The sequence below is a fragment of the Corvus cornix genome, chromosome 1 (assembly GCF_000738735.6).
Source record: "Corvus cornix cornix isolate S_Up_H32 chromosome 1, ASM73873v5, whole genome shotgun sequence".
Lineage (NCBI taxonomy): Eukaryota > Metazoa > Chordata > Aves > Passeriformes > Corvidae > Corvus > Corvus cornix.
Window position 1 is genome coordinate 104837901 of NC_046332.1, and position 24546 is coordinate 104862446.

At 39.1% G+C, this 24546-nt stretch overlaps 1 protein-coding gene across 3 annotated transcripts in view; it reads right to left on the reverse strand.

Moving 5' to 3' along the window:
• Positions 1 to 24318, reverse strand: part of APOO (apolipoprotein O) — a 29933-nt gene extending 5615 nt beyond the window's left edge. Inside the window, exons 1-7 of one of the 3 annotated variants that reach the window (XM_010394505.4) lie at positions 24228 to 24317; positions 20153 to 20260; positions 17702 to 17821; positions 15012 to 15066; positions 13869 to 13964; positions 12295 to 12386; positions 7142 to 7249 (exon numbers count right to left, since the gene is read on the reverse strand). In XM_010394505.4, the coding sequence (XP_010392807.1) occupies positions 7142 to 7249; positions 12295 to 12386; positions 13869 to 13964; positions 15012 to 15066; positions 17702 to 17821; positions 20153 to 20260; positions 24228 to 24236 (588 nt within the window). In that variant the 5' untranslated portion in view covers positions 24237 to 24317. Of the gene's footprint in view, positions 1 to 7141; positions 7250 to 12294; positions 12387 to 13868; positions 13965 to 15011; positions 15067 to 17701; positions 17822 to 20152; positions 20261 to 22069; positions 24180 to 24227 lie in introns of those variants that run through there. The other 2 variants (XM_010394506.4, XM_039551644.1) reach the window with 2 other exon arrangements.
• Positions 24319 to 24546: the final 228 nt, after the last annotated feature.

A 24546-nucleotide genomic window follows, 5' to 3' on the forward strand; every position in this document is an offset into this window, starting at 1 on the left:
AAATTCTACACGTGGAAATTAAATGGCATTTCCTCTTTATTCTAGAAGGCTATTTTTACCAACATGACTTAAATAAAGAGATGATTGGTGACAGCCAACATGGCTTCACTAATGGCAAAATGTGCCTGACAAATGTGGTGGCCTTCTACAACAGGGTTACAGCAGTGGTGGATGAGGGAAGAGTGACTGATGTCATCTGTGACTTGTGCAAAGCACTTGACACTGTCCTGCAGGACATCCTTGTATCTAAACTGGAGAGACATTGAGTTGATGGATGGGCCACTTAGTGGATAAGGAATTGGCTGGATGGTCACACTCAGAGTTGCAGTCAACAGTTTGATGTGTGAGTGGAGACGAGTGCTGTTCCTCAGGTGTCAGTGCTGGGACCAGCGCTAACATCTTTGTCAGCAGCAAGGACAGTGGGATTGAGGGCACCCTCAGCAAGTCTGCCAACAACACCAAGCTATGAGGTAGTCAACATGCTGGAGGGAGGGATGTCATCCAGAGGGATCGTGACAAGCTTGAGGGGTGGGCCCATGCAAACCTCATGAAGTTCAGCAAGGCCAAGTGCAAGGTCCCGTGCCTGGGTCAAGACAAACACAAACACAAACACAGGCTGTGCAGAGAATGGATCGAGAACAGCCCTAGGGAGAAGGACTTGGGGTTGCTGGTTGATGAAAAGCTCAACATGACCCAGCACTGTGCCCTTGCAGCCCAGAAACCAGCCATGTCCTGGGCTGCATCACAAACAGCGTGGGCAGCAGGTCTGCTTCGCTCCTGAAGACCCACCAGGAGTGCTGTGTACAGCTCTGGGGCCTGTGACATAAGAAGGGTGTTGGACTTGTTGGAGCAAGTCCAGAGGAGGCCAGGAAGATGATAGGAGGGCTTGAGCACCTCTTCAACAAAGACAGGCTGAGAGAGTTGGGATTGCTCAGCCTGGAAAAGAGATGGCTTTGGGAAAACCTCTAGCAGCTTTCCAGTACCTACATGGGGCTACAAGAAAGCTGGAGAGGGACTTTTCACAGGAACAGGTAGGAATAGGACATGGGGGAATGGTTTTAAACTGAAAGAGGGCAGGTTTATTAGATATTGGGAAGACATTCTTTGCTGTGAGGGTGGTGAGGCACTGGCACAGGTTGCCCAGAGAAGTTGCTGACACCCCATCCCTGGAAGTGTTCAAGGACAGGCTGGATGGAGCTCTGAGCAACCTGGTCCAGTGGAAGCTGTTTCTGCAGGGGGTTGGAACGACGTGATCTTTAAGACCCCTTCCATCCCAAACCATTCTATGATTCTGCTAATGCAATGGAAATGCTAAATGTGATGGAAAATGTAACAAAAGAAGCCAGAAGATACTGGAAAACATTTCAAAGCATGGGTCAAATTTATACATTACCAATTAAACTCAATAAAGCACCAAGTCTGTGTGATCCTGCATATGCTGTGCCAGAGATATGGACTCAATATATCAAGATTCAATTATGAAGATACTTCTTAAATGTCTTATTCAAAAAATGCCTAGCAAGACCTTTATAAGGTAATTATTTCTTTCAAAAACCCATTTTGTTTTGATTACTACCCTGGATATTTCATAGTAGAGGAAATCACATCCACAAACCACACCCATTTCAAAATAATGATCTACTCTGTAATTTGCCTGTACAGGAACTTTTAAGTTATGACATTTTACTAAAATTTACAATGAATAATCTGACTAATGATGCCTCATCTCAAGAGTTTACTCAATCCCGAACAAGTGAACTAAAAATAAGCTCCTCACAGAGAAGTCTGTGTTTTTCCAGTTTCTTGTTTTAACTCGTAAAAAGCAATTATTGTCTAGGTAAGCTTTTTTTTTTTTAGTGTCTTGAAAGAGGAAAACAACCCAAAGCAACACACATACACACAAGAAAACAGGGGTCTTGCTAAATTCCTTTGTTTCTATGAGCTCAGGAGATCTCATCCCAGGGCTCGCCTTCAGTAGAACTACTAAGCCTGAGTTATTTAATTCAAGCCAATCCACTATCATTCCTCACACAGTCATTTGCTGAATTAGCAATTAAGAAGTTTTTAACTCCATCCACTGTGTAAGTAGTGAGTCTAAGTGACACTGCTCAAGTGGTAATGTGACTTTGCCAGAAAAGGACTTCCTGTGGCACAGGCACATAATTTTACAAGAAAGTGCCAAAATCCTCTAGCACACCCAAAACCAGGTCAGAAGCAAAAAATGTGTTTAGATCAATGACTCAGAAGACAAACTTCCTCTGTGCCAGGGTACCCTCTCATGATCAGAAGCAGGCACATATTCAAGACAGTCTTTCTACTTTCTGGCTCAACACAACCACTCCGTAACAAATCTGGGTGGCCAGAGTTCACACATCAGAGCTCTATCCCACAGCACAAGAGGAAATATTTTGCATTCTTGTGTTTCTGTTTCAAGTGAAAGGTAACTGATAAGAAATCTCCGTAATACATTCATTATAAACTGTTCAATACATTGGGATTCTTTGGGATTAAAAAAAAAAATCATTATTTGGAACAAAAAATAACACTAAGGGGACTGTACACTTTCAGTATATGAGTGCTTAAAAAACACCCCAACTTAGCTCACACAGTATCTCACAGAGATACATTGAGACATAAACTTTAAACAACAAACTTTACAGAAAACCCACCATGATTACTCTGAAGATTTTCCTACCATACAAAGAAAAACACCCCAAAGCAAACTAGCTAAACGTGAAACCCCCAAATGTGTAGTGCCTTCTGCCCTTACGTTACAGCCAAGCCAGGTGCAGAAGTTGTTATCTCAGAAGTCTTGCAGATGGTCAGACCCTTTTACACTAATCTTAGAAATTTTAACTTCAAAAGTACCTAAGATAGGTATATATCTTTTATGCTTACGGAAACTCTTGAAAGGAAAAGTTTGGCTACCAGAAAAAAAACAGCAGCTGCAAAAGAAAAACAAAGGCTCACCTGGGCTCAAAGATTAATAATTTACCTTCTGTCCTCTTTTGTTTGCAATGTATTGCTTGGAATAAAGAGAACATCACTGCCTTACTTTATTCATCCTCCCCCAGTCAATCAGTAACAACTTCTTCTTTAAGTTGACCTTGAACTTAACTCTCACAAAAATATGAAGTACTTCAAAAATGTTGCTCTAAGCTGCCCTTAGAGAGACCAACTTTTTGCAGAGTAGATTCCTTCTGTCTGTCCCACCTCTAAAACATCTAAATTCCCACTGCCCATACTAAGGATCCATTCCCAAAGAAGTAATATTTCTTACAAGTTTCATACTGTTACTCTTCTTACTACCAAACAACAAAAGGAGGGGATGACAGGAAACAGCATTTTTTGCCAGAAGTAGATGTTTGTCTTTTAGTTCAGATGACCAAGCTTTTGCCTGCCTGTTCAGAAGCTACCAAAGCCAAGCCTGACACACATTTTCTGTAGAAAGAAGCTCTCTCAGCTGCTTATGTTGTGTTTTAAAAGATGACCAAAACACAAGTGACTTAAAAACTCTCTTAAAACACAATTTAAGGTTTGTTATGGTCACAATCTGTGATGCTGATGGGAAGGCTCCCCAGTCAAAACACTGACACCACAATTTTCAACAGAGCTTTCAGGTGAAGAAGGTTCTGGTCCACAGTTTCCTCGACACTTGTTCTGAGCAAGTACAGGAAATCAGCCAAAGCTGAGCCCTCTTTGCACCTGGAGACATTCTATAACCAGCTAGGACTTAATAAAATACCCAGAGATAGCCATAGAGGTAGATTTTAAATATTTATATATTTTGCATGTGTAATAAAAACATGTGGGTTTAAAAATTGTACGTATTATATATTAGTATTGCTAAGTCACTGGTGATGTCCATCAGCACACTAGACAGGAATGAAAACCAAGTAATATGCTGTAGAAGTTTCTCTCAGGCTCTGAAGCGGAGAGGGAAATTAAGTTTTCTGCAAGTGGGAAAGAGCAAACACAACAAGAAAGGAACAAGGGCTGAAAGAAGGATATATTTAGAGCTGCAGTGCTGTTCTGGTTTTACACAATTTGGCCACTTCACTAAAAACAAGGGTGGCCAATTCAGTGTTGCTGGAAGACAGAGAATCCAAAATTGTTAAAAATACAGCAGAAGTCTTTGAATGGTATAGAGACAAGACAAAGTGAGAACTAAGTCAAGAAAATAGTTTCTCTATGTGCTTTGGTTTTAGCAGAAGGATTTTATCCCGACATCCTGAAGAGCTGCATCCTTCAACAGCATATTAAAAACATTTATCTGACTGACTTGCTGTATGGAGGGGCTGCAGCCACAGTGTTTTAAAATGTAGGCACAGAAAGTCCCAGAATTCATCCTTCTTGGCAGAACTCAGAATTCAGTTGGTATGACCTCAATTTGGCACAGGTTTTTGTTTCATAAAACCTTCAGAAAATTAACATACCACATTTATTTTAATGACATATTGCTGCACAAACATGAAGTTATGCACAGCTGTGGTACCTATGACTATCAGACAAATTATGAGCAATGTAACAAATTAACAGAAGCCAAGAAGAGCCGCCCATTATAATTCTTGACTATTTGCAAGAATCCTTTGTTTAGCAACAGGAAAATGCTGGAGTAAATGTCACAAAAACAAAATAACGTCTTTTGCTCTGGCATAGTTTCATGAAATGGGTTACATCTGCTGCAACAACAACTCAAGAGTAACATTTAGACCTGTCTTCACTATTTCAGGAATCTAGCTGCCTAGGACAACAATAAGAAATATGTATACAAAAGCAACCAAATTCTTTCACAAGGTTATCAAATTAAAACAGAAGTCACAGAATCTATCCTAGAATGCTTTGCCAATTTTAGTATATGATAGTTAAAAGCATTTTCTTCCATGCCACTTTTGTATCAGTAAAAACCTCCAATAAAAAATGGAACTTAAACAGAAATTCTTTTGCTTGAAAAGTCTATATGATTTGCTGATAATCCATATGATTATTTTCATAGGAAACAAACCTGAAACAAATCCAAAACAAACCCACCCTTACCCACCCGAATTCTCAACGATGTATTTTATATGGTTTCACCAACCCAGGCCCAAGGAAGCTTCAGAGCAACCTTCTTCCATTACAAACACTTCTCAGTCCCCATTCTAGACAAAAGCATGTGAGCTGCTGTTCAGCTTCTCTGCACACCAGGGAGACAGCACCCTCTCTTTAGGAACTTCAGAGGACAAAGCACCAGTAAGGCTGTTTGCCTCAGAGGTAAGAAATCCGTGAACACGGGAAGTGCAGGCAGTTTCATCAAGTGATCAAGCCCTCTTTCTTCATTTGAGTCACAGGGTTTTTGTATCTTGTCTAATCCACCAAGTTACACAGCAACAGTTCACACTGACAGTATCTGAACAATGAGATGAACTTTAGGAGGACACCAATCAAGGGGCATTTTGCTCCTTTGTGCAAGTAACATGTTTTGGCAACTAAGGGGTGTGATTTAAAGATTCTGCAAGGAGGAAGAGAAAGAAGTGTGTTTGCTTAGTCGTCTCTGCAATTCTGCACGGTGTTTGTTTTTCTGCTGAGGTAGCAAGTGCTTGAATAAGCCTTATAATAAGATGAAAGTGTCAAAAGTTTTTGTCTTCCAATAACAACCACATGTTTCCTTTTGAAAGCCTGGGACACAATAATACTAAAAGTTCAGCTATTTTTTACTAATGCTGTCAGTTTGTCTTTCTGAAATATTTTAACATTGCCTTTTTTCTGAGTTTCTTTTTGACAGCCTAGGTTTTAGGAAAGGTACAGAATGATTAACTAACCTTTGTTTATTCAAGTTCATTTACTGAAGTGCCTTGGGCCAACACAAGATGAGTATCCACAGATGAAAGTCTCCACTCTCAGAAGACTCAGTAACTGCCAGGACATGTGAGCATTTCTTCAACCCAGCTTGTTTGGAATGAGTCCTACACCCAGCCCTACCTAGGGAACTCGGTCCCATCCCTGCAGTCTATTCAAGTGCAACTGTATCTCCAAAACATCTCTCTACCTGTAGGTTTACGGGCGGGACGGAGACGGAGTCGGTGACGGAGAGATCTCTATAAGCAGGTCTTGGGACACAGTCGGTTTATTGTAAAGGGCGTGGGTATTGGGGCACTGCTCAGAGCTGCTAGACTCAGCTCTGAGCAGGCCCAAGAGAGCAAGAGAGTGAACGGGTGAGAGAGAGAGAGAGAGAGGGTTTAAGAGCAAGAGTAGAAGTGGAAGAGAGAAGTATGAGAAGAGAAGTAGAAGTGAAGAGAGAATGAGAAGTGTCTGAAGTCCTGGTTACAATACAATAAATCATCTTCTGTACTGAATATTCTAATTGTCACTAACCAATCTAATACAAGATACAAATCCTATAGCATTTACATACAGCCTATAAGAGTTCTTATATTACCATAGAGTGTTACATCTTAACTTCTAAAAACTACTCTTTGGACCCCTTCTGCTGAGCTAGTAGGGTCTGCTCTGACCCTTGGACCTGCCTGCTAGCAGAGGGTATTGTTCAATCAAGAGGGGATTACTTCAGTGGCCATACCATTGTTTTCTAGTTGTTCAGTAACTAAGACCTGGTATTTCAAAAGTGGCTTTCATTTCGATGTTGCCTGTAGTTTTCATATTCCCAAAATCTTTTGTCAGGCAATCATATTTCCAAGGCTTTCCTGTTTCATCTTCCCCAACACTACCAGTCACAGCGAGTTTAGAAGTGAATTTAAAACCACAGAAGCTTTACATTACACACTTGAACTTTCATTTCATTAAGCAGCAGCTTAAAAAAATACCTAAAAACCTTACAGGCTTTCCCTGGCACACATTTAATCAACTTGCTCAGTTCTCCAGTCTCTCATACTATGCTTCACTAAGCCATCTACACATATTTCCTAGAAATCTGTTTGCTTATCTGTATCAGATTATACTAAAGGAAACTTCCAAACAGCATTTCTGAAAGTTTAAGTTGAAATAAGCCTAATGTTTTCCAACAGCTTAAAAAGACAGAATGAAAAATTTCTCTTCAGAAATAAAGGCCAAGTCACAGTGGAACAAAACCACTGCTGTTTGTAAATTTTTTGACTGAAGAGGCAGTGGTAAATTCAAAAATCAAGTTCCTCAGACTTCTTACCTTATCACCTTTTTCCCCAGATTTCTTCTTTTTAGGATTATCCTTCCAAAGAGATTCTACAGCAATATATCCTTGAAGACTCCAGTCATACAGCTGTGTGCCAGCAACCTTTGAAACAAAAGTTTTTTGAAAGCATGAGTGTAATAATCTGGGGAATATTGCCTTGCTTCTTATTTAAGTGGAAAAAGTCTCAAAACACAAGATGTTTAACTCTTCCTGTTCAAGCTCAGGATGTACAGCATTAATAAACATCTTGGGAAAAAAAGGTCACATGAGGAATAAGAAAAAATAATGTGCTAAAAACTATATGAAGACTACCTGAGAATATATCTGTACAAACAGGAGGGGAATGATGCTGCGTGGAAACAATCCTGGTTTTCTTAGTATTTGACATTCAACATAATTAACATAAGCAAAGTATTTCTTAATTTAACCATATCCATTTCAAAGACCAAAAAAACCCTACTTAAGTTTGTCCCTATTTTGCAATTTTAATTTTCTTCTTATTTGTTTTTTTAGAACTTGCTGATAGATGGCTGTAGTGAATAACCAGCTGTCAACTCCCAAAACAGAACATAGCTAGGAAAGACTGTATTTGGTATATTACACCAACAGCTATTTTATTACAGGAAAAGGCCTTAAGTCTAATAAAACAGTATCCCTTGTCCCTTATGTGAAATAGAACTGTTATATCTATATATCTATATATCTATAACCCTTTAAAACTAAAGAGTGTTAGGTTTTTATAGCAGGGCTCAGGTCTATACTCACTTTCATATCACTATCAGTTTCTATATGAAGAACAGCAAAATGGACAATCTGTCCAACTAAACAGCTATTAAACTAAAAAAAAATATGAAATCAAGCACTAAGAAGGTATTTCCCTATCTTCTACAGCAGGCAAAGCTGGAAAACCCAAACTCTGACAACAGGGCAAGCGTAAATGTTTCTGAAACAGTTTTCTGATGTTTCTGAAAAAGTTTCTGAATTACATTTTTAAGTTTCTTCCAGTCTCCATCAATTCACTGTTCAGAGATTTTCTGAGCCAGAGGTGATTTTTATGAGTGCAAAAAGGCCCAAGGAAATTCCCTTCTATGAACTTTTGGCACGGGGTTCAAGGGGAAGTGCAAATTTTTAGCATCCTTGTGCCAAGTGGTTCTAGTGCTGGGTACACATGGTGTGAAGAGCCACTTCCCCTTGTTTGTCTGATTTGTAATCAGCAAGACTGATTACACCAGTTATTACACAATGGTACAAGGATGTGCTTCTGGGCAGATACCATGTGCTTGCTACCTTACAAAAGAGGCTATTGAATAACCAGAATTAATAGAAAACAAACCCAAATCAGCAACTACACTTCCAAGTCACAACTAAATCCAAAACATAGGCTGTCTTAAATACAAAGTAGCCTTTTTGTCACCATATCTGACCAATTACTTTGGTTTAAACAAGTCCATTGGATGCACTGAGTTTTCTCTATAGGCGAAAGTGAAAAGGGTCATCAGAAAAAAGCACAGCAAGTGAACCAGTTAAATCTCCAGAACTGGCCAATTTAAATTTTACAGGTATAGAGAGCTATTTTGTTTTTCAGTATCAGGAGGGTTCATTCTCAAGCACTTCAACAAAGTAGCGGGTTCATCTGAAAAGATGGTGATCGCTTGTGCAAACAGTACAAACCTACCAGGACTGAAGAATAATCACAATAAACAAAGTGCTGGTTTTGTCTGCAATGTTACTGAAGAGACAGCTACCAATATAAAATGAGAAAAACAACTTTCCATAAGCTATTTTATTCTTTCTGCTTAAAAACACTCCATTAAAATATTTAAAAGCACACTAAAGGCCTAGCAGTACAAACTTGAAAATGTTCTTATTTTAGGAGTCATAGGACCAAGTGATGTAAGAATTGCATTAAATGAGAAATTGGTCATTGATGTCACTGGATTAAGCAGCTACATCACAAGGTACAGCAACCCTGACAGTTTAGTCTGCCAAAACCAACCAATGTTTCACCAGTGCACAAACCTCCCAAGACCCAGGACTCACAGATACTTTCACAGTTGGAAAATACAGTTCTAGGCAGACTGGAAGGGCAAGATACAAGGTCAACATGCTAGAATACCATCACTGTTGAATGCAGCACTGTAAGCAGGTTTGTATGCTAAGTTTGAACAAACAAGTTCAAAAGTCAGATCGCGTGGTTTCAGATTCAGTGGGATTCTGAAAGTTCGGGGTGACCATGGGCCACCAACACCCATACTGGGCACTACTGGGGTAGCACCAGGGGTCTCCAAGGCCCAATGTGCATGGAGAAGAGCTTCCATATTTTAATCCCACATAGCACCATAAGCACGCATTACTGACTATACTGGATGTTGCACACAATTACACACATACAGAATTTTAGTTAGCAATTCTTTATCTACATTTCATGCTGGGTAACTAAACTGAGAATCCACTGGTTTTTCTACATTTACACTGTTAACAAAGCAGTCAAAGTGCCATTTCACGAGCATTCGGCAGCAAACATGGATCAAGTGACCACAGCTCCTGCTTTTCAACTCACAGTTCCTGGAATCATGTCCTGCTCTCAGCTGTGCCAGTGCAGCTGTTTATGCCTTACAGACTGATCTAAGCAAAGGACAAGGTACATGTTCAAAAGACATAGAAATAATGTGGTCTGCTGTCAAAGAAACAAAACTTGCTTTTGGGAAGCTTTTATTTCTTTCAAGAATGAAAGCATAACACACAGTACTTTAGTAAATTTGAAAGGTTCTAATAACAAATGACAAAATTTAATTCTCATGATAGAGTGGTTTAAGTAACTACATAATGGAAAGTTCTTTCCAGATGGAAGATAAGCCACAGTAAATACAAAGTATTTTGAATATATTATGATTATCTGGAAAGCAATACCATTTCAAAACACTAAGTAGGGTTCCACCAGAATAAAATAAACTTTAGCATTAAATTCAGTTCCCTTACCACATACACAGTCTGACCTTTTGTTCGAAGTTATTAAAAGTAAAGTCATACTGGCAGTAAGGAAATAAATCCCTTACAAATTTGTGATTCATTAGAATGATTACTAAAGCAGGGAAAAAAAAATAACAGTCTATGCATTTCTTCCATCTTCAGTTAGACGATTAGTGTCTCAAAACTGTTACCAATGATGAACTCTGCTGCCACAACTCCACTTAGGAATTCATACAGCTTAATTAAAGAAAAATTTTTACTTCCAGAGAATTAAGTGTTGGACCTCAACTACAAATACATTTTTCCATGTTTATTTCCAACTCTCCATTGGAAAGTCTTAAATAAAAGTGGGAAGGAAACAAAACACCCCTAAACTAAAAAAAAAATAAACAACACAAGACCCAATGAAGGGAATTATACAACTGTAAAAGAAAAAGCAGTGATGAAGTACTTAAGTGTGGAAGAAAAATAAAAGAACATAATATAGAAAATAAAATAACTAATTAAAATTTATGTTCCAGAATATTTTCTATATTGTTTTATTAACTTGGCAAGTGAGCTTTGTACTGCAGACATTCCTTTCTAGGTTTACAGACATTTTTTGAAAGGCTTATGAAACATTTAAAAATAATTAATAGAGAGGAAGATGTTTCCAATTTCAGATTAAAGCCTAAAAATTATGGATGGTAAGATATAATATGCTTAAAACTTCGCTTTTTTAAGAAAAGCACAAGATAGATTAGAGGAACCAAAACAGTATCTAGGATATTACTCTCCCCACAGAAGTTTCCAAATTCATACGTCTACTGTCCAGACCAAGTCAACAAAGCTAAACCTATTCCAATCTCCTATCAGATTTTTCATTACAGTCAAACTAAGAACTGTGAATTAATCAAAGAGCAATCATGCACTTCAAAGTTCTCATAAAATAAACTAAATATTGTGAAGCTGTTAGCAGCAAATCCATAGTTAAGCCTGAACTGAGCTTCTTTAAAAACAGTAACATCAGTTTGAACAGTGTTCAATCACTTCCCACTTCACTGTTCAGAAGGCAAGCAGAATTTTAATACAGTTTCCAACAGAAATGTCTACGCTTCTTAAATTTTGATGGGTTTTTTTCCTGCCACTTGCATAATTTTCACTCTCTGAGAATAAGCCAACAGAATTATCTGTATTTAGAGCATCTGAATCCTGGAAGCACTAAAAAAAGATTCCATCAAAGATCAGAGTACCACCACACTGGCAGAGTTCAAACTCAGCAGTTTTGACTCTCCCTAAGTCAATGACCTTTCAGTTTTTAAAGAACATCATATGTTCTTGAGAATATCATATTACCATTCTGACATCTCAGAGTTATTAGCAAGTGCCCAACAACTAGATAGCAAATTTACCAAAGGCTGAAACATAAAGAATTTCTGAAAGATACAAGTATGTGCACTGTGAGTGGTTAAAAGCTGGATTTGAAACACAGTGTGGTGGAGAACTGAGGAATCTGCCAGTACCACTAAGTGTGGAGAGCAAGGCACATGACCTAACATCAGCAGGGGCTGTAAGCAATTCTGTGGTCTCTTCAGTTCTTGCTCTCACAGGAAACTCTCTTAAGCAACTGCAAGTTAACGTGTTTCTTTGTGCCTGGAACAACAAATCCAGGAACAGGGAAGGCATCCAGTAAGTTTGCAGCAGAATTCTTATCCCATTCCAGAATATGCATGCTATCTTTCTTAAAACCCTAACCAAAAAAAGGCAGAAAATGTCAATAACATTTATCTCAAAATGTTATGATGACTTCTCTATAGAACTCTTTTTTTTTTTATTTCAAACACTGTTTTCATTTGCTCACAAGATATTTCAGGCTTCCTTAGTATTGTAAGTAAACACACAAACCATACTCACTTAGCATATTTATGTTAATTTAGTGTTACATGAGGTTAGAGATTCTGAAAGGAAATGACATTCCTCTAACTGAAGACACTACTGCAGATGTTAAAAAAAAAGTCACTGAAAGGAACATGTCCGATTGTCTTTCAGCCCAGACTGCATCTGCTTTGACAAAATAACTGAAATGTTGTTAATTGCCACTGACATGGCTTTTAAACATGGATGACCAGTTAATTTGAAGCTAGGAGGCAACAATCAAAGTAAAAGAGACTTCTCCAAAGAAAGGTATCATCACTGACCTTCGCAATAGCAACTGCTTGCTGAGGGTAATACAGGGAGGTACCGATACCCATGAGAGCTGCAGGATACACTAACTTCTTTATTTTTGATCCTGTTTTGTAACAAAAAATCAACAAACACAAACCATTGTTAACCAAGACAGCTGAATGGCCCCAACATTTTATTTATATACAATTCTCTTAAATACAGTTTAGTGTATTTTCTCTTCCATCCTACCAGTTTCTTAAGAAACATAATCACTCTGATCAGTAGAGGCCTCCCTAATAGTTTGCTAAACATTGTAAGCTTCACTAAGATCATATCTTAGATTCACTGTGCACATATAATCCTTTGGGCATAAACTGCTGACCGAGTCTGGGACTAGGCCTGGACACAGCTTCACCTGAGCTCCTCGGAGTAGGAGTCTAGAAAGGAAGGAGGTTGTCTCTGAACCCTGTGACTCAACGATCCTCCCCAGACAGGTCTGTCTGACCTGTCCTCTATGCACTAACTGATCAGGTGAACCTTGCTGTCAAATCTTTTTACATCATTGCTTTGTATCAATAAGCACATTGCTGCTCTCTCTTACAAGTGAAGTGCATGACTCCATTTGCAACACAAGGTTAAAACTAATTATCTCCAATGGCATTTTAAACCAAGCTGGATGACTGCACAATATTCACATGATTAAACTTTGAATACTGTATTCTCTACTTAGTGAGCAGCTGTCATTTAGGAAAAAAATAAAGTACTACTTTCACCAGCTTCACAGGAAAATTAAGTATTTTGAGGTGCACTTCTAATTTCTATACAGCCAAGCACACTCTTCCAGTTTGTTCAACACATTCAGGCCCCACAAAGGTTTATTTTTGTCCAAACCATCTCCTCACTGGTATTTAAATTCTACAGCTTTAAAGTTCTGTTACCTACATTTCACTGCATTAAGAATATCTCAACGTAAGCACAAAATAATTTTTCACACTTAACATTTCTTAAACTAACGCTTCTTTTTAGGAAAGCATGAACATTTCTTCAACAAGGGTGATGAAATTAACTGTATCACTTTTCTGTAGTGCAAAATGTACAGGTATTTATAGTACACCCAGAGTTCACAAGTCTATTTGCTGAATCACCATCTGCAGCAGTTCTGTGCCTGGACACATAATACTTAGAAGAAACTCAAATATACACCTAATTGGACAAACATCATAGTTCAGGAACATCTGTATTTTACCATAATTCACTCCCCTGTTGTTTTCTACAGGGCCATATGTGATCAAGAACTTCAAAAATTAAAAATATTTTTAGGCTAAAAAGTACCAAACCAGTCCTTCCCCATTTTTGTTATACTAAGCTACAACAGGGAAATACAGAAGACTAGATTCTAGTAACAAATACAGCAGGGATAAACCAATAATTGTTGGTTATTAAACACCTTTTCCATGAAGTTTCTTTATAATTGAAGCAACATTGTAGAAACATGCTTGTACAGTTTAGTCAGATCTCATTGTCACAATTAAAAATTAGTACCCTAAAACCCACAAATAAATTACCCAAAATCGTAACATAACCAGTTCAAATGGTTCTCACTTACCTCTAGCAAGAAACAATCCAATAATTCCAGCAAAACTTATCACACCAAGTCTTGGATAAAATCCAGCAGGGGGTTTTTGGAGAAATTCATAGCCCTCTGAAAAGAAGCCAGAACAAAGTGCTTTAATGTAATGTGAAAGTGTTTTTGTGATAAGGAATCATCAATACACGCTGGCAATTGTTACAAAACACAAAGAGTTATCAAAACACATTTAATTATCATGCCCATTTTAGATATGCTGGCAAAAAATTCAAAGCCTTTGAGATCTTCTCTAGTGACACATGAATGAAACTGAGCATTGTATTGTATTTATCAATTTTCATAGGAGCTTTGTCTTTGCTCCTGGGCCATCTGTTTTGTTTTCCTCTTTTGCATCTCAATCATGTCTTTTTCAAATTAAATGATAAAAACCTTCACAAAACGGCATTTTACAGTTACATGTTAACAAGAATTAGTTTCAGGAAAGTATTGTACAAAAACCACATCACAGAACAATGGAAAGACGCAGCAAAAACAAAGTGCACTTGAAGATGGGAGTCTGGTGGGGGGAACGGAAACTATGGAAAATCTTCCATGCAAACGAATTCAAAGGACTGAAACCACTAAGTTTAAAGAAAAGAGGTGCAGTATCTGAAATGTGCTCTACATAGCATCCATGCTCAGTCCTGGTAAGCATAAGTATGAAAGGATGCTCACAAAAACAAATTAAGATCTATGGAAGAAAACCAAAATGACAAGGATAAACATTACAAACAAAAGACCTAATGCTAGCAACAAGTAATATACTTTACAGTAGGTTTCAGCTACTAAGCTGGGTCAAGCAAATACTGCTACAGGCTGAGTCAAGCAAATACAGCTGGCTGGGAATAAATTGTGAGGGTTTTTCCCCTTCTTTTCCTGCATAACTAATTTTTAGTGACATTGATAAACATAAATGCTGGTCTCTAGTTTTAATTGTTTAGAAATGTAGTGTCATAAGTGACCCACAAAGGAAATTCAAACAGAAACACAGTGGAAATAAAGTAGTTTTAAATGCATTAGAAATTATACATACAGTGATGCTTAATGGAATTCCCTTTAAACTAAAGACATAGCATAGTCCTGCATTTTAAATTGCTAGTGAAGAAAACTAAGCTGATTTACCTCTACCATGCTCAACAGCTTTTTCTAATTTGGGCATAGCTTTGGCATAAAGATCCTAAAAAAAAAAAAAGAGAACAAGGGTAAATAGATACCAAGTAACTAAAATATTACCTATAGACTGTAACTGACCTGACAAAGAAAGGAGACAAAAAAAAACACTAAAGAAAAAAATGATGGGTCCCTAAAATAACTTACTTTTATTCCCACTTCCGCCCTTCACTTACAGGGCTATGCTTGCTCAACATTACATTTAGCATAACTTACAGATTTTTCTCAAAGCAGTCTTTGGAAAAGATGAAATATAATACTTCAAAGCACAGATGTCAATCTCAGTATTTTATTGAGATCAGGCAGCTGCAACTCAGAATTATCTCAGGTTTCTCAGTGTATGTAGGTATTGCAAAAATACTTGAGGTATGCAAAGAAAAGAAGTATAATATTGCAATAAACTACTTCTTCACACTTCACAGGGGTATGTGACTCATTCTGCAAGGTGATAAATTCCACTTTCCAGAAGACTGTCTTAGGCTAACAAGACTGCATTTTGAAGTGACTTGGAAAATGAGATGTCCATAGATGTCCAAAGTAAATCAAAGACACTGCATAAACCCCACAGACTAGTTCCCCGTTTTTTTCAGACTGAAAATATTCAGGAAGAATTCACATTGCCTTTTATCAAAACAGAAGAGAAAATCTCAATAAAAAGAACTCTGCTGATTGTTATTTATGCTAATAATCCTACAGAGACACAGTGTAAGGCTGACTAAAAATTAGGGAACAAATTCATACACATATATGCCCAAAGCTAACGCAGAGAATAGTCTTGCAATTCCACCTGAACTGCATCTGGATGGGGATAATATCTTTAGAACTTTCATCTCCTCACTGGCAAGAGTGATATAAAAAAACCTCATTTGTCATGAGACTGAAAAAGTGTTAACATGTGACACACAGCATAACTCTAAATGGCTACTGGTCTTACGAAAAGCCAATTTAAGACAAACTTGCTCTAAAGACGCCAGAGACTAAGTCTGATCTTCTGTCACAGCTGAAACACAACTGGCCCATTTCTACATGAGGTTTTGAGCTGCATTTCCACTATAGTTAACTAATTTTGAAAAAGTAAAATGGATATACAAACACAACCAATTTTATTCTCATTGTCCTGGGTTATTTTTGATTTTAAAGACAACTAAGACACACCTAAATACTACTTTCTTCAACACAGCAAGGATGGGAAGGGGGTGCAAAATCAAAGCTACCTCCGACTACAGTTAGGCAAGTAAGGTTGCCCCAAACCCATGAAGTTTACGTGCCCACTTCATAAAATGAGTCAGTAAACCACTGCCAGCAAATGGCTTGTTGTGTGTGAGCAGAAGAGCACATCTGATGTCAATGATCACCAGACAGACAAAAAAAATAAAACAAACAGGATTACAACAGGTTAGCAAGACATAAAGCAAGGTTAAAGGCTTATCTTTAGTTAGTCCTAGTGGGAACTAACCTCCTCTCCAATTTCGTTCCCCAGTTAGGGTCACACAGACAACCAACCAAAACCCATGTGTTCAGGAGGCCAGAGCTCTGACTATCCTGCAGAAAGCCCCCCTTCCTTTTTCAAACTGCAGCCAGTGCTCCTGCTGGTGGCACTTCAGAAGCATTAGATTGAGTAACTCTGCAAAAATGTTTCAATCCTATTAAAGGTACCACCAAAGAGAATTTCCAGGCAGAAAGGACACCCTGATCTGCACAGCTTGGCTTTCAATGGAGAGCTGGGCAAACAGCTTGCACCTTAAGGGGATTCATAACAGCCAGAGAGAAAAGCAGCAACTCGACTTAAGTTGCCAAGAGGCAACCACAGGGCAAGGATGCCCTTGCTTCAAAAGTAACACTCAACATTTCCTGAGCAGGAAAAAGCAAGAAAGCCATCCTGGGGCTTTGCAATCTAATACTAACAATTTAGGCCTTGACTACAAAAATCTTGGTTTTCCTCTCTGCTACAGAGACTGTTTTTGTATTTAATGACTATTTACTCTAAACATACTACCTAATGATATGAGAAGGTTTTGGGGCTAGGTCTGGGGATTAGGTTTACCACTGCTTAGTGGTATGGGATTTTCTCTCTTCCAGAGAGCTGCATTCCTTCCCTCAACATTCCAGTTCAGCAAACACTGATTTATTTTTTGCTAAGTTGTGTTTTGTCACAGTTGCAGTGAGGGCAACTTGGTTTTGCTGCTCCAAAACACACTGCTTGATAATTTAAGGCCTCCTTGAGCATGAAAACTGCAAATACCACTATCCTATCTTCCTCAGCCACAGAAAAGTGCCAAATTCAGTTACCTCTAGGTATATTTAAGCCTAAAGTTCACTTCAGAAAACAATTCTATGCTTTAGTTAATTTTCTTTTCATTCTTTTGGAAGGTGAACCCCTAAATCCAGGGTTTAGTTCAGCTAGTATAGAGACACAACTGGTTTTGTGTGACAAGAGGGTAAATAAAATATGACCTGAACTGTGGTAAATTTTAAGCAATGCAGAAAACTTTAGGTGATGCAGCATTTTTGAGAAATGCTTTTACAGCTATTAACTTTTATTTTGCTGCTATCTGTTACTTCCAACTCTGAAAAAGCAAACCACAATGCCAGCTGGAGCTTTATCCCCGAACCATCACCAGCTGCAATACAAACCATTATACCTGACACCAGGCTGTATATGGCTCCATAACATGCCGTAAACGGGAAACTCCCTCTTCCAACTCCGTTTTGGGATTCTCCACATATTTAGTCTCACGAGCTGGGGAGGAGTACAGTGACAGCTGTGAATATTAGCAAACAAGATGTTAAAAACAAAGGTGTAATTCTGTAAGTAGGTCTTCAGGGCATGAACAGTCCAAGCAGAGAACACCTAACACTGTGCTTACTACATAAACAATGCATAATAAAAATTCACACAGCTCTGAGACAACCATTATGAGCAAAGTTTAATTATACAGCACATAATTATGATGAAGATGACTTCTAACTGCTATACAATTCATTCATAGCTGCTATATGATCCAAGTCACAAGTTATAAATTAATATTAAACTAGTTTAATAAGAACACACAACATAATTGTGAAAAATGTTTCTCACCTTAATCAGCACTTCTGGTTCCCAGTTAACATACTGAATGTACTAGAAATCACAATCAATCATTTTCTATATTTGCACAAGCCATCATTAAAGAGCCTAAGCAGCTTCTAACAAAGGTAACATCCAATACAAATGTGCCTGTTTGTTACTGAGCAGGAAAATGGTACAACATCCCAACCTTTGGTCATTAACCACATCAGCAACTGACAGCACTAATGGCACCCTGGCACTGAGCAAAGAGGAACTGTAACGAGCAATGGGCACCTGCGCATAATAAATGCTAAACCACCCTCTTTAGGGTGGAGAATCACAACATTTACTACAATTACCTAAGCATATTTGAAATTGTATTCCATTAAAAAAAAAAGACCGAAGTCTGTACTGTTGAAGATGAACAGCAAAGTTCAGATCAAAACAAAACATATTAAAATTTCGAGCAGTTTATATACTACACTGATGTTTAGTATAAAAAGCTTATATTTTATACCATATTTATACTCCATTTAGTAGTTTATTATAAACTGATGACTGCAAGTATTGCTGCATTAAAATGTAGCTAGCTAGCCCTCTTCTCATGATCAGCTGGAAAAGAACTGTCTGTCATAATCAAAAAACCTGCTAACCATAACATAACATAAAATTACATAGAATTTCTCCAATAAGTTGATAACTTGCGCAGCTAGATTTCCCATAATACTTTGAAAGACAAGGATTTTCAGCCTCATTTCCCTAGGAAACCTGGTCATCCCTGGCAATCATAGTCACAAGCTGAACTTTGATCCTGTTGGACAACCTAACAGCAATGTCTGGCACAGGGACAGAAGCCTCGGAGATAAGGAAATTCCCATATATTTTATGAAACTAGACAGCTGACACAGTAGAGATCCAAACTAACACCCTGTGAATGGCAAGAAAGGCAGCCAAAACTCCATGGCTTGCACATTCTGCTGTGCTGGAGTTGATGGCAAGCCCATTACTCAGCTCACATGAACTCCACGCTGCTGCCTCACGCCTGACTCAGGCCAGCAGAGGTTGGGCACGCGACAGCCCAGGCTGAGGCTCCCGGGCCAGGGAGGGCCAGGAGCCCACAGCAACTACGGCTCCTCTCACTCTGTACAAGGGAACTGCCCATGCAGACACAGCCAAAACACCTAAGTATGCACAAACACGAGTCTAACTTAATTCTAGTGCTTATGTAACAACACTTCAGCTTGGATTGAAACAACTTTAAACAACTGCACGCTTTCATGGATATAAAGCTGGATTTAGTTATGAACTACTTCTATTAATTTTTTTTTTAATGTTGGAGACTTTTAAAAGCCTGTGCAACAATGCTGGTGAATCTACAGTTTGACAGGGTATTTTAAAGCTCTACTTATAAGCAAGACATCTGTAACATCTTAAAGAAATGAAGATATAGCGGGTATTTATTACCACTACTTATTGTATTTGTTGTTGCTTAGGTCTGAATACTGTGAATAAAGAAAAACTGGTAAAATTCTGTAGGCTACTATAGTGGATTCAAAGTATTGCCAGACAAGAATTTGGATCATAAAAAAGAGAATGTTTTTAGAAATAAAACACTCTGATTTCATGTTTTAGTGGAGAACATAAATGAATTTTTATTAGAATTTACCAACAGTACTTACAGCAAAAAGTAAGTGGTATTATCTGGATAAAAAGCAAAGAAAATATTCCTGTGGATTTGAAATATACCAATAAGTAAATCTACAAACATGAAAACGTAATTTCTGAATGAAGAATACAAGGCTTTTATGTAGGAAAAAGATCTTACACACAAGCAAGCCTGGCACTATCAAGTGAAGAACATCAAATGTGATGCCCAGGTAAAAGCAAAACTATACAGATGTGTCTGTTGTGGAAAATTGAGAAGCAAATATCAAGGCATGAATACAAAAGGTGACAAGATGTACCTAAATGCTTTCACACATCAAAATAAGTATTTTTCAGAATTCTTTAGATAGAAGAGCACTAAGGCTCTAACCACACTTACCTCCTCAATTTTCAGCAACTCTTTTTTGGAAGTCTTCTCTGAAGAAGCAGCATAAACCTGGATAGAGAGCAAGCCCAGGCTGACAGGGGTGGCCCCCAGCCGAATTACCTGGAAACATTATAGGAAGACAAGTACATCATTATGTGCAAACAAAACAGCAACACGTTTGAACATATCCAGGTAGACAATGTTTATGTCCCTCTACATGGTAAAAAGTGATATATTAAGATGCTTGGAAATTAGGAGAAAGGGCGGTCAGCAGTACACAACCTAATGCTCTCAGGCACCCACATGGTAACATCTAAATGACTCCAGATGGTAGCTGGAAAAGCCTAAGGCTAACAGACACAGTAGAAATAAACACTAATCTAGAAGAAATAAAGGCTAATCTCACCAGTTTTCATCTCACAAAAAAGATCTCATTTTCTCTCATTTGAAATAATTTTTGTATTAACTTCCTCAGTTTAAATAGCAAGATTATATTAATATTTTAATCAACTTCATGAATGCCCATAATACCTCAATTTTTCCATAGTTAGTACCAAGAAGTTCAGTGTTTTACTTCTACTTAATATTTGCATCTACATTTAGGAAAACAATAAGACCTACAGCTATAAATACCAGAACAAAATCAGTACTTTCTAAGAATTTTAGGAATGTCTCCTACTTCTCTGTCAGAAACACCAATTACTAGACTGTTTTTTGAATACTCTAAATTCAATCCAATCACACAATACAACCACCATGAGTAAGGTGGATATAATTCTTCCAATATTCAGGACCTACACTAAATTTTATTTCTTAATGAGAAATTCTGCTTCAACTTAAAAAACAGAAGACAAAAATCTTAGCTGCACAGTAAACCAAGAATGCCAAGAGAGCATTTTCCAGCAAATGCACATCCTTATTAACAGCAAAGTATAACTCCAGAAATGTCAGTGGGAAAGCTTTTAATGTCTCATACTCCTGTTACTGCTCATGGAAACGTGCAGAGTTACAACAGCCTGGTTTTTGCTGGATCAGGTTACAGTACGAGTGGATCTAACACCAAACTGGAGGCGTGTGGCTCCTCTCCAGCACTGGCTCCCAGAAGTCCTGCTGCTCACCTTGCCCTAGCTTTGGTGGCCGGATGCTTCCACTGTGAGGCAATTCACCTTGCCAATTTGGCAAAAGATTAATCCTGAAAGAGAAGTGGAGAGCTTTGTGCGGGATTAGTAAATTGAACCCATCCATGAAACAGCCTGACAAGCACCAGAGGAACTGTGTGGTCCAGGGAAGAAGGGATGAGAAAGGAGAAGGCAGCAAGGCCTTTTCCTTTTCGGAACTAATAGGGTCTGTTGCATTGACCTAGCTGCTTGTGAGACTGAAGCCGTGGTCAAACCAGCACGTCCTTCGTGCTGTAACGGCGGTAACTGGCCCAGCCACGGCACAATTGCTCTTTCTGTTTGTTCCAGAACTGTTAGAAAACAGCTTTAAAATTATCCAGACCTCATCAGCTTCTTGTAAGCAGTTGCGCATTTGCAGCTTAAATTTCTTCCACTGCTTTGCAGGTGGAATGTTTATTAAATGTAACCAAGAGACGCCTCCAACTAAAAATTAGATGATATAGTTGTCAAACTTCCTGAAAACGTTCATTTATGCGTAGAAAACAGCACACAAGAACTAGGTCACAGGATTGCTTTTCTGGAAGACATAAGGGATCTGATGGGTCAAAATGTATGGAAAAACTTGCTTACAATGGAAGTTTTTCCTTGTCTGAATTTATGGACTCATTACTAAAGCACTATAAATGAAACACCACAGTGACTGGATCAGCTGTTTCACAGCCAAGGAAAGACAAGGATAATCTTTAATAGTGTTTGCTTAAACACTTTTCACATACTTCCGTTAGCCAGGACAAAAACAAATGCTACTAACCATTAACAGCTGTAGAGTTTATTTCCTCAATCTTTCCTTTTTTCACTGCAAAATTGTTGTGACACTGAAAAGGCAAAAATCTAAATGCATTTTCATTCTGAAATATGTTTTCAAACAGTAAATGGTGCTAAGCGTCACCAGCAGAAACCATAAATCCAAATGCTTTAAATATTTGAGATTTTTATATAAAGACACAAACAGCAGAGCACAACACTGGAAGCACCTTGGTTTCACAAAACAGTATTGGCAATCACAAAACTACTCAGACTGAAAAGGTCAACTGTTTATATTATCAAGATACTGAAGTGCAGACATTTTCCATCAGTTCTACTTCTTAGCAAAATGAAATTAACCACTAAAAGTGCAAGTTGAATCTCTTCTTAAATGTGCTGTTCAAGTCATACTGCAATGGTCCCCTACATCAGCCTTATGGGACAGACAGAACTGCTGCTGAAATACTGCATATTTGTGCAAACAGAGGTATTTATTTGGGAGTATGAAAGATCAACTGCTGCACTTCTTGTTTCCAAAACTCCCTCTAGGACCTCATTTTTGAATTCCATACTAACCATGTATTACTAAAACAACTGGTTTAGTAAACATTTTGACTGATTGAGCTGTGCCTTCAGCCTGCCAGTCTTACAGCCATGCAGCCAGTATCAGAAAAGCAGAGCTGACATTCTTTTCTATTGGCAGTGCTCTGCAGCTATTTTAAGTAAAAAAGATACATTTACTCCTCTCTAGCTGAAGAATTCAAGTTTGTCTTTAGACACCACATAGGAAAAGCTTGACCCTACTTTTGAGAAGGCTGGTACTGGCCCTAATGTATGTAACTGCTTCATTTTTCTCTTCTTTTTCTATTCTTCCTCCTATTTCTCAACCTGAACTATAAAAACATAAAACCAAAATCCAAACTCTTGAACACTCCTGTCCCTGAAGCACAAATACCCTGGACAAAAAAAGGACAAAAAGCCACCTTCCCCTTTGGCTCTCAGAGGCATAACATCAGGTTGGCCTGCAGCACCTAAATCCTCACTGGCTGTATAAAAAGTACTCATACTATGCATACTGCCTAAATGCATAGGTTCACATATAACCCCTCTAATGACAATTCAGTATCAATTATGGAATTCTCAATGATTCTGAGAACAAAAGAATTCCAGCAGCTGCCACAACATTAAAGCACGAAAAGAAAAAAGTTGTGAAAAGAGCAGAGCAAGTGAAGGCTCAGCACATCAGTACCACAGATTCATAGAATTGTCAGGGTTGGAAGGGACCTCTGGAGATCATCCAGTCGAACCCCACCACCAAGCCAGGGTGACCTGGAGCAGGTGACACAGGAACATGTCCAGGTGGGCTTTGAGTATCCCCAGAGACTCCACGACCTCCCTGGGCAGTCTGTTCCAGTGCTCTGCCATCTCAATGTAAAGTTCTTCCTCATGTTGAGACGCAACTTACGTTTCAGTTATGTATTAGTATTTGGTATACTCAGGATATTGGTATCTAGACATATTATCAATATTTGACACAGAAAGTGGTACCAAGGAAATTGAGTATCGACAATCGAGCAGCACCAGGTTTTTGGTTGTTTTTTTTTTAAAAAGTAGCCGTAACAACTATCCTACTGACACACAGAGCTCGCTTTTAGGCTGATGGGATCTGGGGCTGCTCTTATCAGAGGCAAAGACCTTTGAGACAGCGAAACCCGGACCGCGCTTTTCGCAGGCTTCACGGACAACCTTCACGCACTAAAGGGACACTCCTCAAGCCCGAGTCGACGCTTTCAAGCGACAACTGCACGAACCCAGATTCTACGGTAACACAGCTCCGCGCTGCTGGAAGCAATTTCAAAAGAAGAAGAAGCTGTAAAGAAGGAATGTGATCTGCACGGACGAATCCAAGCTCTGCGGCAACACAGCTGCGCGCGGCTGTATCCCAGGCGCAGTTTAAGCAAGGAACGTTCTCTTTTCATGCAACACGGAGGACACGCGGTTCTGAAGCGCTAAAAGGAGCGATTAAGCAGCTGCAAGGAGAGTGGAACTAAGAGCCTGCGAAGAGGTAAAGGCAGAGCCCGCGGGCGGAGCGGGGGAGGCGGCGGCGCGGCCCCGAGCGCTGCCAGCGGCGCGGGCCCGGCCCGGCCGCAGGGACCCTTCCTCACCTTGAACATGGCGGCGCCGGGCGCGCGGCGACGGAGCGATGGCGTCACCGCGGCGTGACGTCACGAGCGGTGTCCCCGCCCCGCGCCCGCCTGGGGCCGGCGCCGCTCGGGAAGCGCGGGCGGTCAGATGCTCATTGTCTGCCGCGCGGGAACGGCGCCTCAGGGCTGCTGCGGGACAAAAGGGAGGTGCCGGAGTGCCGAAAGGGCGCACACGCTAGTCCGCAGCCCCGCAGCATGGCTCGGTGTGTTACCTTGCAGCCTTTATAAAGAAGATTCGGGTATTCGGAGATCACAGAATCAGTCACAGGATCACGGAATC